This window comes from Anoplophora glabripennis, unplaced genomic scaffold, assembly GCF_000390285.2.
Source record: "Anoplophora glabripennis isolate ALB-LARVAE unplaced genomic scaffold, Agla_2.0 scaffold691, whole genome shotgun sequence".
Lineage (NCBI taxonomy): Eukaryota > Metazoa > Arthropoda > Insecta > Coleoptera > Cerambycidae > Anoplophora > Anoplophora glabripennis.
In genome coordinates this window covers 128,218-142,658 of record NW_019417023.1, presented here as the reverse complement: position 1 = coordinate 142,658, position 14,441 = coordinate 128,218, and the positions used below count along the sequence as shown (strand labels likewise).

The 14,441-nt window shown below is 40.5% G+C and overlaps 1 protein-coding gene across 1 annotated transcript in view; it reads left to right on the top strand.

Annotated features, from left to right (window-relative positions):
- LOC108911130 (O-acyltransferase like protein-like) overlaps positions 1-10,119 on the top strand; it is a 27,050-nt gene extending 16,931 nt beyond the window's left edge. The window contains exons 10-14 of the mRNA XM_023455810.1: positions 1,125-1,318; positions 1,447-1,594; positions 9,396-9,567; positions 9,686-9,831; positions 9,908-10,119. Of these exons, the coding sequence (XP_023311578.1) occupies positions 1,125-1,318; positions 1,447-1,594; positions 9,396-9,567; positions 9,686-9,831; positions 9,908-10,057 (810 nt within the window). The 3' untranslated portion in view covers positions 10,058-10,119. The remainder of the gene's footprint in view (positions 1-1,124; positions 1,319-1,446; positions 1,595-9,395; positions 9,568-9,685; positions 9,832-9,907) is intronic.
- The last annotated feature ends 4,322 nt before the right edge of the window (positions 10,120-14,441 follow it).

The following is a 14,441-nucleotide window of genomic DNA, read 5'->3' as shown; positions in this document are numbered from 1 at the left end:
CCTCCACATTACTCGCTCAATGTGCGCAATTACCTAAATGAGACGTTTCCAGGACGCTGGATAGGACGAAGAGGTGCAATTGAGTGGCCCCCTCGGTCACCCGACTTAAATCCTTTAGATTTCTTTCTCTGGGGGCACATTAAAAGCAAAGTTTACAGCACTCCACCTGATACCTTGGAAGATCTGCGAGGACGAATCATTAATGTATGTCGCGAAGTAACACCGCAAGTGCTCCAGAATGTTCGACAACGGTTTGAAGACAACCTGTATCATTGTATGCAAGTTGGCGGACAACATTTTCAGCATTTACTTGACTAATACCGTAAGTTTTGAAGTAAAATTAAATCGATTTTCGCATTTCTCGTCAAAAATATTGTTCGTATTTTCAAAGCTGCATATTTTCTAAAATAATGAATCGATTTTCAAAAAGTAAGAATCGATGTATAGAGAATTAAAAGCCCTTTCTAATGACCCCCCACTTGACCCCCATTCCCATTTGAAAAAATTTAGGGGATAGCACCCCCACTTAGGGGGTTGAAGATTTTGGTATGCTTTTTGAGCCAAAAGTTGTCCTCCTCAGAAACAAATTTGACCTGTTTTTGGATTTTGCCGAAAAGTTCTTTACTACCCTGTAATGCCTTGCGGTACGTTTTCGATGGGCTACCCTGTATAATGTTATATTCTGGAATAAGGCATTCCTACGAATGGGTAATAGAGAAGATGAACAATTTTTATGAAGCAATTTGTGTTCTAAAGTGTCATGTATTCCAGATACTTAATCAAGGATTATTACGCCAAACTTAGTCCGACCCTGAATCACTCCACTTAATCAACTCACCATCTATTTACAATGCAGTAAATTTTTATTTATTTTTATACTCTCTTATAATTAATGTGGTGGGTTCATGTACCAGAAAAATCAAGGTAATTTTCATGCACGCCACTGTTCTTGTTACGTAGTGTAGTGATATTCCTCTCCATAATTACAACAATTATTCCCAGGGGTACATAAACTTAAACAGTTTCCATTGTATTTAAAACAAGAAAGTTATTGATATAGGTTTATTGACACCCTATATATTTCCATTGCAAAGTATTTTTTAATGTAATTTTAAATTTTTTAGTGTCATCCCCCTTCGTGGTATTTGTCTGTGGATTTTCAACTGTACATTATGACAGTAATCACAATTTATTTTATTTTAAAATATAAACTGGATGAGTTTAAAACAGTTGGCTTCCTAATATTTTTTTCCTGTATGTTGTACGGATCTGTCATATACGTCAGTGATACGGATATAATCTGGAGGCTCAATGTAAAGTAAGTACTTTGGAAATGCGAATTTCTGAGTCAATAGTAGCAAATACAGAATTATGAAAATGACTGTCTTGGTACAATATTAACAAAGATTAATATAAATACTACAAAATATATGTTTTAATCGACAGTACTTTGAAGAAAAACATGCTTTTTTACTGGGAATCGTCAAGGATATTATACTCTTCAACATATTCCAGCTGGACTACAAGCTTGGTCGGCATGTTATTGGGAATTATATACACAAGATATAAGAATGGCCGTAACGTCAGTAACAAAGTAAGTTTATTTACGAGGGTAAATCAAATATAAAAGGGACCTTCTTTTAAAAAAATTATTTATTGAAAAATAAAAGGCATATATAATTTATTTTTCTACATAGCTTCCTGCTTTAGAAAAACATTTTTCCCAGCGACAAGGAAGGTTTTTATGGCAGCATCATAGAATAATTCTGGTTTCGTCAGCAGACAATGCGCACGAATCTCTCCTTACCCCGTCAATCGTCGCCCTCCTAAAGCTTCTTTAAGCTGCCAAAACAAATGAAAATCGCACGGCGATAGGTCTGGACTATAGGGAAGATGATCATGTTGAGTTCAGTGCATTGTTCGAGTTTTGAGACCATTAGAGCTTCAGTATGGGGCCTGGCGTTGCCATGGAGGAGTATGACCTCTCAAATCCGTTGGTCTTGCCTTACGCGGAAATACGCAACCCGCACCTCGTTCAACAACTCGCAGAACTAAGCAGCATTTATTATACGTCGCTCATATAAAAAATCTGTGAACAAAATTGCTCCCCGCCGCGCCGCCGGTCGAGAAAAACGGTTGAAAGAAAGAAGAAAGGCCGCCTTTCCTTTCCTCCACGACTCCAATCTGGCTTATTTCGACTCGGAAATGTAGTGGTGGACTCATGTTCCGTCACATGTGACGATCCGACTTAAAAATGCACCACCTTGTTTCGCAAACCTTGCTGTAAACCTCTGACAGACCTCTCAACTTCTGATCTATGGTCAAAAGACGAGGTATCCATCTGGCACACACTTTACGGAACTGTAGTTCGTTTGTGATGATCGCTTGACAGCTCCCATAACTTACTCCCCCCTGCTCTGCAATTTCAGCTGCTCTCATCCGTCGATCGTCTTCAAGAATGTCTTTGAACTGGGTGAATATTTTTATTTCAATGTTTTCAATCTCCGGAAAATATCCGTCACTTGAACTCCTCCAACAGCAAGAAATGTTATAATTATGCGTCGCGCCGTGGAAAGGTGCATCTGCTGCTCTGGCATTGTCAGCGTTGCTGATGTGATAAATTAGCTGGAAGTGTGGAATCGCCAGATCTCCTAACTCCTAATGACCCCACCCAAGCAAACAAGGAGCGCAGGCCCCAACCGTAGTTGCTCACGAACAAAAAGCCCGTTTATATTTGATTTACCCTTTTGTGTAAGTACAATTCACGCCCTCTGGGACAACAAGGCAAAATTATTCGACAAGCGGACCTACTAGATAGTTTAAGGACTTTCAGTTATCACATTACTTTTTTTTGGGAGGGGGGTGGAGGGGAAACCACTTGGCACCCAGGGCTAGGATCTATCGCCCCGGGTAGTGTCGGGCGCAACTCCGACAAAAACCCCTCCTCTCTTCTAATGTGATACTTGGAAACTGCCTTTTCAGGCATTACTTCAAATTCACTTCTGTTTCTTAAACCCCCTCTTGTCTTTCCTCTCTCTCCTTGATACTCATAATTTTACTTAACATTCCATTTATTTCCTCCCACACTGTTCTGCTTCTGAGCATGTTCCCCACAGGTTCTCGGGAGTAACCTCTGTTCCTACTCTCAAATTCATCCTCGCTCTTTCTCTTGCCCATCTCTCGCAGATAAACACTGTATGTTCGACAGTATCTGTTGCCCCGCAATATACACACGTGTTCTCTCGGGACAGCTTAAACCTGTACAAATACGCTCTGTAAGCACCGTGCCCGGTGAGTACTTGGGTCAGGTAGTAATTCGTTTCCCCGAATTTTCTGTTGACCCATGTTCTTAGGTCCGGTATCAGTCTCCTCGTCCAGCTTGCCACTTCCGTTTCCCTACTCCATCTGTCTTGACATTTGTCGAGGATGTCCTCTCTTCTCTCCGCCGCCGTCATCTCTGTCTCCCTCCTTAACGTCCTTTATCTGACCTTAAGGTCGATGGGAATATCGTCCGCAACGACTTGCAGCGCCGCCGTCGATGTCGTCCGGTAGGCGCTGCATATTCTAATCGCCATTCTCTTTGAATTTGCACCAGGGCTGTATTATACTTCTTATATCTCAGGACTGTCCCCCATATTGGCGCAGTATACAGCATTTTAGAGTAAACCGCCATGGCTAGTAGCTTTCGCTTTGAGCTTCCAGGCCCTCTCACGTTAGGGAGTAAGCCATACATCCTCCTCATTATCGCACCGACCTTCTCTTCTATGTTTCTTATATGGTACTTCCAATTGATGTTTCTACCTATTTTAACCCCCAGGTAGTTTATCTCTTCCCTTGACACGATATTGGTATCTTCCACTTCAAGGTAGAAATCCCTGATTTTCCTCCTGCCCACCAGTACAACCAGCTCTGTTTTTTCCATGGCCACCTTCAGGCCCTTCTCTTCCAGAAGTTCTCTGATGTTTCCTATTGCGATGTTGGCATCCCTCCTTATATCCTCCGCATCTCTCCCACTAACCACTAGAGCTAGGTCGTCTGCATAACCTATTGTTGAGACAGAGCTTGGCTGTTGTATGTTTAGTACCTCGTCGTAAAATAGGTTCCACAGTGTCGGTCCTAAGACCGACCCCTGCGGCATTCCCATCCTCATACTGATGCCTCTTGCCTTTGTGACCCACACCATCCTGTCCTCCAGATAGCTTTTTATGACTTCCACTAAGTATTTGCTTACTCCCCACTTTTCGAATGTTTCAATTATGCCCTTCCAGCTCACCGTATTGAACGCATTTTGAATGTCCAGGGTTACCATAACACAACACTCCCTTCTCTTATATGCTCCCCTATTAACGTATTCAGCGATCTGTTTTACCTGTTCAACAGCATCCATAGTGCCCTTCCCTTTCCTAAAGCCGAATTGTCTATGGGATAGACCTCCTTTTTCTTCTACTTCTTTCAGTAGCCTATTATTTAACATCCTCTCAAACAACTTGCCCATTATACTCAACAGACAGATTGGCCTGACCTTTCAATTAAGACCAAGTTTGCCTCCTTCCACATTGTTGGGAACGACGTTTCTCTGACTAAGTTGTTGAAAAGTCCGAGCACATACTCTGGCCCTGCCCCCACCACGGCTTTTACGAACTCCGGGGACAGCCCGTCGACGCCAGGTGCCTTCTTATTCTTTATTCTCTGGATAGCCTCCTGCAACTCCCCCGAGCTAAACGCAGACACTTCCTCTGCGTTACATCTTTTTTCCCACTTTGTTTCCTCCGTTTCGGGAAACAGCTTCCTGGCAATCTCTACCCTACTGTCGTCCTCTATCTGTGGGGGGTGCCTACTTCCTACCCTTTTGACGGCGATTTTGTACGCATCTCCCCATATATCCTCGTTCAGCTCCTCGAGAAGTCGCTTCCAGCATTCTTCTTTTGATTTCTTAATTGACCGTTTTAATTCCTTCCTAGCAGTCTTGTATTCTTTCCTTTTGGTCGTAACATCCCCAGCTCTTTTGCCTTTAAACATGTCCTTCTTTTTTCGGCAATCTCCTCATTCCACCAGTATTTAGGTTGCCTTTTTCTTCCTCCGTTCCTTTTGGGGAAAGTGTTATTACACACCCCTATCAAGATCTCATAGAAGTCTCTCAGAGTTATTGTATTTTGGTCTATCCCATTGAAGCCTTCCCTTAATCTGGTCTTCGCCATTTCCATCAGTGAAGGATTAAAGCTCCAGCCCACCTCTCTGGCAGCGCCCGCTTCGAGAGTTCGAGACCTCTCCACATTCAACTCAAAGTGGATATTTTTATGTAGACTCAGGTTTTCTGTCTCGCTCACTTCCCAGTATACTATTTTCCCGTATATATCACCACTGCATAAAGTCAGGTATATATGGCTGAGGCTTTCACCTCTTTCAAAGGTTGGCGTCCCATCATTTAATACCCCCAGTTCCCTCTGCACTATCCATTCTTCCAAGAAACTGCCCCGAGGGCATGTCCTTGGTGCTCCCCAACTGGGGGATTTGGCATTGAAATCCCCCATAATTACTAGGTTTTTGGTGTCATTTCTCCTAATATCCTCGTCCAATCCTTGTATATAGGCCTCAAATTCTTCTTGTTCCTTATTTGGGCTAAAGTAGCAGGCATATACATGGATGCCTTCGCAAGACACCCAAACAAAACCTTTCCCACAGCCCATAGTGTCGTATCTCACATTCCTCCCGCATATACTGATTGCTGTAACCCTTTCTCTGTCCATGAACCATCCCTGAGACACCACTCTATTCTTATTTGGCTCTGTCACAATCACAATATCTATATTGTGTTCCAATACCGTCTGTTCCAACAAGTCCATGACACTCCTATCTCTCCCTGCATTAGTATATAGAAACCTGATTTTCTTCATATTGTAAATAAGTGAGTAAATAGGTAGACAAATAAATAACCGAAATGTATAAATAAAAAACTTACAACTAGCTAATGTATTGGGTAGTAAAAGAATATCACAGCACTATTTTATCTCAGCTCTCTCTGATTAGTATTTTTTTTTCGCCCTAGACAGTTGTCTTGACCTCGCCACAGCCTTTCGAAATTCGGGGCACACCCCTGCTCCTGCGGCATGTCCGGCTCTTTTACAGGACATGCACCATATTTCTCCCTTGCATTCGCGGGCTTGATGTCCCTCTTTCCCACACTTTCTACAAAGCTCAGACCAGTCGTCTCCCTCACATTCCTTCCTAGTATGCCCATACTTCCAGCAGCGGAAGCATTGGTTGACGTTCACCCGTTCAGATACCGTACAGAAATTCAGTCCAATTCTCAGTCTCTCTATCTCTAGAAGTCTCTCTGCCTTGACCGGTGACAGCCTTACAGATACCGCCAGGTTACCCCCGAAACAAGGGCGCATATCTCCCACCTTACACTCTCCGGCGGCTAGGTTAGTTTCTTTCATGATTGCCTCCTCCACTTCCTTTTTCGTTGTTAATTCGTCCATGTCTCTGATGATTACTGTTTTGCCTGGTCCTTTTCCCGCCGTTTTAACATGCTCAGGCCCCACTATATTCCTCTTAGTTCTAGTTTTAGTTTTTCCAACGCCTCCTTGTCCTCACTGTCCATTATAATTAGCATCTTGCCGTCCTTTGATTTCCTCATCGTTTTTATGTTCTTTGTCACCTCCTCTATTGGAGCTACCTTGTCACGCACTTCTTTCAGCAGATCAGCATACGAAGCTTCTCCCCCTTGGACTATCACTGCTTCCGTATTTCTCTTCCTAGGTGCTCTTGTCAGCCGATCTACATAGATTTTACATAATATGTTTTGTCCCCTAAAGATCGCCTCCGCAATTTTTTGTGTTTCCTGTCCGTCAGCGTCCAATCCAGGCGGGTATATTGCCAGATTCCTCCTGTCGTCTCTTGCCATCCGTTCCTTAATACTCATTAGCGCCTCGAACCAGTCCTTTAGGGTTCTTATTTCAGCTTTATAAACGAAGTTCGTTCTTTCTACGCCCCCCCCCCCCCTTCCAATCACCTGGTGGTGACGGAAAGGGCCGCTACACTACCCTCCAAATCCGCTGCGTCAGGGAAGCGTCTTAGGAGTGCCTTTCTAATGCTGTCGTTTTTGTTCCCAGGCTCTGCTAGTATGACTAGGTCCGCCGACCTATCTGCTTCAAGTGGTGTACCTTTCACCATCTGCGTCGCTTTAAAATTTTCCCTCGGCTTTGAAAACTCTCATTGTCCTTAATTGTTTCTAACATCTCTTCCTCGATTGTGCTGTTTACCCCAGCGTTTCTGAGGTCTCCCCTAAGGGCTTCAATTTCCCTCATCAACTTTCCATTCTCACCCCGAAGGTCATCTATTGTTTGCCTCAATTTACTCGTGATCTCTCTTTGCTCCTGTTTGTGCTCCTCCCATCTCGTCTGCCTTACTTCCCAGGACTTCAGTGTGTCCTGGGCGCCCCCGTCTCTTAGCTGTGCCATCAATATTTTTAGAGAGGCTGCCGCTGACTTTATCTCTGTTTTAGTATTTTTTTCCCTTTCCGCCTTATCAATGATCAATTGTACTTCCTTATCGACTCTACTCAGGACCCTGCCAATCCACCCTAGCGACTCGCTTTTGCCGCCATCGCCGCCCTTCTTTTCTCTCTTGACCCTACTATCGGGAGGTGTATTTTCCCCCTCTTTCTCTTTTCTCTTTCTCCCTCGTCCTCGACAATGATTACCTCGTCGCTAGCGCCTGCTTTGGCCGTCTGTTCCCTCTCCCCTTCCTTCCCCTGAGGGAGGTGTCTCTCCATCCCAGTCTTTAGTCTATTCTCGGGTACCGGCGACCTCGACACCTTCGACTTCCGCTGAAGGGATTGTCTTCCTCCCTTTGTTTGTTACTAACTTGCCCCCCTGGGCTGTCCCGGTTGGAGCAGGAAAATAATTCACGCCCTCTGGGACAACAAGACAAAATTATTCGACAAGCGGACCTACTAGATAGTTTAAGGACTTTCAGTTATCACATTACTAGCCGAAGTCTATTTGATGCTGCCAATACCACTTGTTTCCTTTCATTATTCAGATTACAAAAATTCGTACGCCTTGTTTTCTTAAAGCGCATACCATTAGAACTTTTGTGAAATGTATTTTTAAAATTACTTTAGTCAGTATTACTAAAAGAAATCAAAATTGTTCTGCTTAATATTTATACGTATTTAATTGCTTCATTTTATAGAATCAAAATGTATTAAGTTTCTTTTAGGTAACATCCATATTATGGCTTTTAATATTTTNCTCTGACTAAGTTGTTGAAAAGTCCGAGCACATACTCTGGCCCTGCCCCCACCACGGCTTTTACGAACTCCGGGGACAGCCCGTCGACGCCAGGTGCCTTCTTATTCTTTATTCTCTGTATAGCCTCCTGCAACTCCCTCGAGCTAAACGCAGGCACTTCCTCTGCCTTACATCTTATTTTTTCCCACTTTGTTTCCTCCGTTTCGGGAAACAGCTTCCTGGCAATATCTACCCTACTGTCGTCCTCCATCTGTGGGGGGTGCCTACTTCCTACCCTTTTGACGGCGATTTTGTACGCATCTCCCCATATATCCTCGTTCAGCTCCTCGAGAAGTCACTTCCAGCATTATTCTTTTGATTTCTTAATTGACCGTTTTAATTCCTTCCTAGCAGACTTGTATTCTTCCCTTTTGGTCGTAACATCCCCAGCTCTTTTGCTGATCCTAGCAATGGCTCTTCTTGCCTTTAAACATCTCTTCTTTTTTCGGCAATCTCCTCATTCCACCAGTGTTTAGGTTGCCTTTTTCTACCTCCGTTCCTTTTGGGGAAGGTGTTATTACACACCTCTATCAAGATCTCATAGAAGTCTCCCAGAGTTATTGTATTTTGGTATATCCCATTTCCATCAGTGAAGGATTAAAGCTCCAGCCCACCTCTCTGGCAACGCCCGCTTCGAGAGTTCGAGACCTCTCCACATTCAACTCAAAGTGGATATTTTTATGTAGACTCAGGTTTTCTGTCTCGCTCACTTCCCAGTTTACTATTTTCCCGTATATATCACCACTGCATAAAGTCAGGTCCCCATCTCTTAGCTGTGCCATCAATATTTTTAGAGAGGCTGCCGCTGACTTTATCTCTGTTTTAGTATTTTTTTCCCTTTCCGCCTTATCAATGATCAATTGTACTTCCTTATCGACTCTACTCAGGACCCTGCCAATCCACCCTAGCGACTCGCTTTTGCCGCCATTGCCGCCCTTCTTTTCTCTTTTGACCCTACTATCGGGAGGTGTATTTTCCCCCTCTTTCTCTTTTCTCTTTCTCCCTCGTCCTCGACAATGATTACCTCGTCGCTAGCGCCTGCTTTGGCCATTTAATTGCTTCATTTTATAGAATCAAAATGTATTAACTTTCTTTTAGGTAACATCCATATTATGGCTTTTAATATTTTTTGGTCTGCCTTCTGCAGTAATATTCATAGCGGGACACGAATTCAGAGGGATTCAAGCAGCAATTTTCGGATCCTTGGTCAAACCCCTATTTTCTTTAGGCATTGGGATCGGTATTTTAGGAATGTCACATAATATGGGAGGTAAGATCTTTTCTTGCTTTTAAGAATCAACTACGACTTTAAATTAAAAAATATAGTTTTTTGTTATGTCATATCATTCATTCATTCTTGTAAGAAATAATTAATATTTTTCTTTTAGGCCTTATTAAACGCATATGTGAAAATAAATATGTCTTGGTGATGAGTAATTTCTCATTTGCGACTTACATATTTCAATATATGATTATATTTCCTTACAAAGGAATTGGAACTTACTCGTTGATGGAAATTAATTTGACTAAAATGGTAATAAACTTTAATTTTGTGTCATTAATTCATTACTTTTAGTAACTTTGAATAAATACTATTTTCTACTTTCCAGGTAAAATACTTTTTAATTGTTGATGCACCAGTTTCAATAATGGTTGGAATTATTTGCAAGTTAATCTTCGAGCAGCCTGGAATTAATTTACAAAAATTATTCTTACCACAAGTACCTCTTAGGAAGCACAATCGAGAAAAGGGTGAATAAAATAAATTATTGTAGAAAATTGACTTTATTTTCTCTTGTTTTTGTTATTATTTCATTAAACGACAAACGAGACCTAGTATTTTATTTCAAAATAGTAAAAGCAAATACTTGTACTGTCCAATTAGATTCTCGGTAGTGGACGGGCGGCAATCATCAGATAAATATTCTCAACCGCCCCACACAAATATGATACAAAACTGACACATTTGCTCAAAACTATTGGCTTTGTCCGGTCTAGGAGTGGCATAGAGATCTTAATGAGGTTGCTTTTGCGTAAGAGCAGAACAGATTACATTACTGGTGGACGCCCCGGTAGACTACCAACTCTAAACGGAATGTTAATTCGCAATTTGAATTCTAATTTACAATATTTATAGGCGCCCTTGCTTGGGCGCCTAATTTTTTGACGATCCTTGACTAGTATTTTACTGGCAACGCTGTTCGGCAGTGGGCGGCGAAGAGTGACGTCATAGCAACGTACTCCGATTTATATTCCTTTTGTTCGGTTAGTCTCGGGCGCCAGTTTCCCTATCTTTTACGTGGGGGAACTCTACGTGAATCTTACCCTCCGTTTCAGTAGCTACAATGAAGAAAGTTTAATTTCATTGGTTGGTTATATATTTTTTTACTTTATAATCAAAGTAGTTCTTTGAGTGTAGTGTTATTTTACTTTTAAAATAAACGGACTTATCAGTTTAGGTCACAAAAAGATAGTAAGGCTTTTTACAGGTCGGAATTTATTAATGTTGTCGGCGTTAAAAATGAATACAAACTGGGAATATATTGATTAGATTTATTTTATATTACTAAGGTCTACGGAAATCGAAACAATCAAAAGCAAAATGGATTCTACTTACAATTTTATAAGCAACTAATATCAGAAATGCAAAAATTATTTACAAGCGGTGTGAATGATAAAATAAAATTGGCTGGAGCAATGATTTACGATGAAATTAAAAATGCTTATTCAGTGTTTTCGGTTCTTTAAATAAATACAAAATTAGAACGAGGTTAAATATCGGTGGCCAGGACATAAAATCGGTAGGGTAAACAGATTCAGTATTAGATGTTTGGTTTATTTTACAATAAACAATCTAATAGGTACTCAAAAACGATACACCATGAACAGTTATTCGGTTTTAATTTCGCTCGGTGCTAGAAATAAAACAAAAGGTTAACAAATTAGAGTAGTAAATAATCAACAAACATACCGGTCCGAAATGGCTCTGAAACAGAGAAAAATAATTACGGGTTACTCTAATTCTACAAATAAATTTGGTCGGCGATTTCCAGCAAAGCAATGGAAATTAAGCGGGGTTTCAACCAGCCAAGAAGAAAAGCGAAGCAATGCAATGCACAAATAAATAAGCAATTTATAAGCATAAATAAGGGTATAAATAAGCAAACGGTAATCAGGAAAAGAACTTGTTTGGTTCACAGGAGGCAAAGTCTGATCGAGGTGCACGTTCGGTCGCGTGGCGGGTGACAGATTTCTCCCGGAAACGGTGGAGTACCCACCCAAACTTCGAGGGCCTTTCCTTCGATGCACGGCCGACTCACAACGCCTTCCTCTGGTGGTGGTATACCCAGCCAAACCAGCAGTTTCAGTTATTGTACCTTATAGCGTTTATCGAGCTTGGGCGGTGGGATGCCCAGCCAAACTGTTGCCGACAACGCTGCTGCCGTACAGTCAGACACCTTCACGTCTTCCACTGGCGGTGGGATACACAGCCAAACCAGCGATTCGGTTAATGTGACTAACACCATTCGTCAAATGAGGGCGGTGGGCTACCCAGCCAAACCTTCGCCAACAACGCTATCATCGTACTGTCGGCCAGGACAGATGAACATAGGAAAATACAATTTACTTAGGTACTTATTCCGGTGGCTAACTCCTTGGGTCGGATGGCGGTGGCAGGTCTTCCGTAGGGTCCTCGGAGTGGTCCTGAAAATCTTCGAGTTCTGGTAGCGAACTGCCTATTTTCGGCCAGGAAAACTGGTTTTATTGTCTCGATCTCCCCTTGATTAGCGGGAATCGTGGAGAAATTGTCTGCGCGGCACTCGTCAGAGTGGAGCAAACGGACGGTTTCACTCTACGCGCAGATAATTGCTCTTGGCCAATTAAGCTAATTAATAAAATAATTGGTAAAAGCCTTGCATAAAACGGAAACTAAAACTAGTTCATTATCATTACATTTACACCGACGCGACGTGCGAAACGGGTTTAATCAATAAAATAATATTATTTTTCCATTTCTCTTCATTCTAGTTAAATTATGTGTGAAAGTTCATCATCAGGTCCTGCTTCATGCCATATTTCATGTTTTTCATTATATATTTATTATATTATATTTTCCCATTATCTATCTTATTTTGCTATTAAAAGAGTTAGTTATACTACGTGTCCAGGTGTGTATGAGGTTTAGGCCTCACAAAAATCAACTAAAACAAAATGAGCATCAAATTCCTCAAATCCAAAAATATTTAGAATTATGCATTTAATTATGGTTGCTATCAATAAATATAGACTAAAAATCAAAAAGACCATTATGACATTTTTTTAAATGTTCCCATTTGAACAATTTTTATGTAAAATTATAATTTAAGGCTTTTTTTACATTAAGGCGTTATTCAACAATTTTCGTATACCAAAAATTGAGAAACCTTTTGCGGGATTTCTAATTTAAAAACGTTGGTTCTGGCATTTTCTTATGAAAAATATCATCTTAAAAGATAATCATTAAACAGTTAGTAAAAAATAATTATCATAAATAAAATGAAATGTTTAAGTAATTAATAGAAAAACACATACTTGATGTGTTTACATTCTCAAATAATGCAATCATTCGAGGAAACATCCTACATTCTTTGACCGAGCTTTATCACGTAAAAAACAGCTACTACAAAGAGATTTTTTGTATCCGCATTTTGCTTGGGATTGTCTTATCAGGCACCTTTCTTCCCCTCTCGAAACAAACATGAACATACAAAATTATTTATAAATTAAAATTAATGAAAAGAGTGACGACGTTTGTCAAAAAATTATTTACGTGATACGGATTATAATTGTTTCTGTTTAAAAATTTTCTTATTTGCCCTTTTTCTTTCTTCATACATACACATATTCTATTATTAGCTCTCACATGTTTTTACCCTTAATTCTCTGCTTACCCTTTCCATATTTTTCTTTTCTATTTCCGTTCTCTTTCTAGATTTCTAAATCCATAATGATTTTATCCTTGTGCAGGGTGAATTACATTTAACGTCTTAAATAAATTAAATGAAAAACGTGTTTGATATTTTTTTTTTATATTTGCCACGTTCTCACAGCCAAATTGATTTTTTTGTTTGATATTTTTTTGGAAATTGAAGTAGTCGTAGGAAAAAATATTTATTTGCAAATTTCCGCATCCGTTGGTTGGGAAAATATAAAAAATAGTGGGTATATATTTTATTTAGAACTTTCTCGAAAGGGGCAGCGTTTCTGAAAGATCCCATCATTTCCAAAGGTATCATACTCTCAGATGCGATATTAAATCTGACCCATCTTGTATTGTACCTATACTGTACTGCAAACAAACTACTAGACACAAAACTGCAAAAGCTATTTAATTCTCTTATCGATTTGAGTACATGTGTTTTAATTTTTTTGATGTCAACATGAAAATATCGCAGATGGTAATTATTTTACAATCTGTAATTATGTACTATAATATCCTGGCCTACTAATGTACCGAAAGTCTCGTTTAGGTCAAAGTTCCTTCCGCTAACTTAAAAAGTTTTCATATTTTTGCTACATGTATACAGGGTGTTGAAAAAAGAGTGTAAAATATTTCAGGAGGTAATAGTATAAACCAAAATAAGCAGAAAAGTCTTAATAAACATGGGTCCGCAAAGTAACGGTTTCGGAGATATGAACCACTATTCGTTTTTCAAACATTTTATTTTATTAGGAATAAACCGACAAAGGAAGCTTTTAACAAACAAAAAACAAAGTTACAGAAGATGTTCAAAGTGCCCTCCGTCCATTTCCAAGCAGGCACGACATCTTCGTCTCAACGATATTCGAACTCTTTCGAAAACACCCTCCTTGGTTTGGATTTCTTGACACTTTTGATTAATCCGTAGCTGCAGCTCTTCCAGGCTATTTACAGGAGTACCATACACTAATGTCTTCAAATATCCCCAAACAAAGAAATCTAGAGGGTTCAGATCAGGCGATCTTGGAGGCCATAAAACAGGTCCGGCCCTTCCTACCCATCTATGTGGAAAAGTTTGGTGTAAATGCTCTCTAACGGCCATGGAAAAATGAGCTGGAGCACCATCATGCTGGAACCACATTTGTTGCCTCTGATTCAAAGGAATGTCTTCCAAAAACTCATAC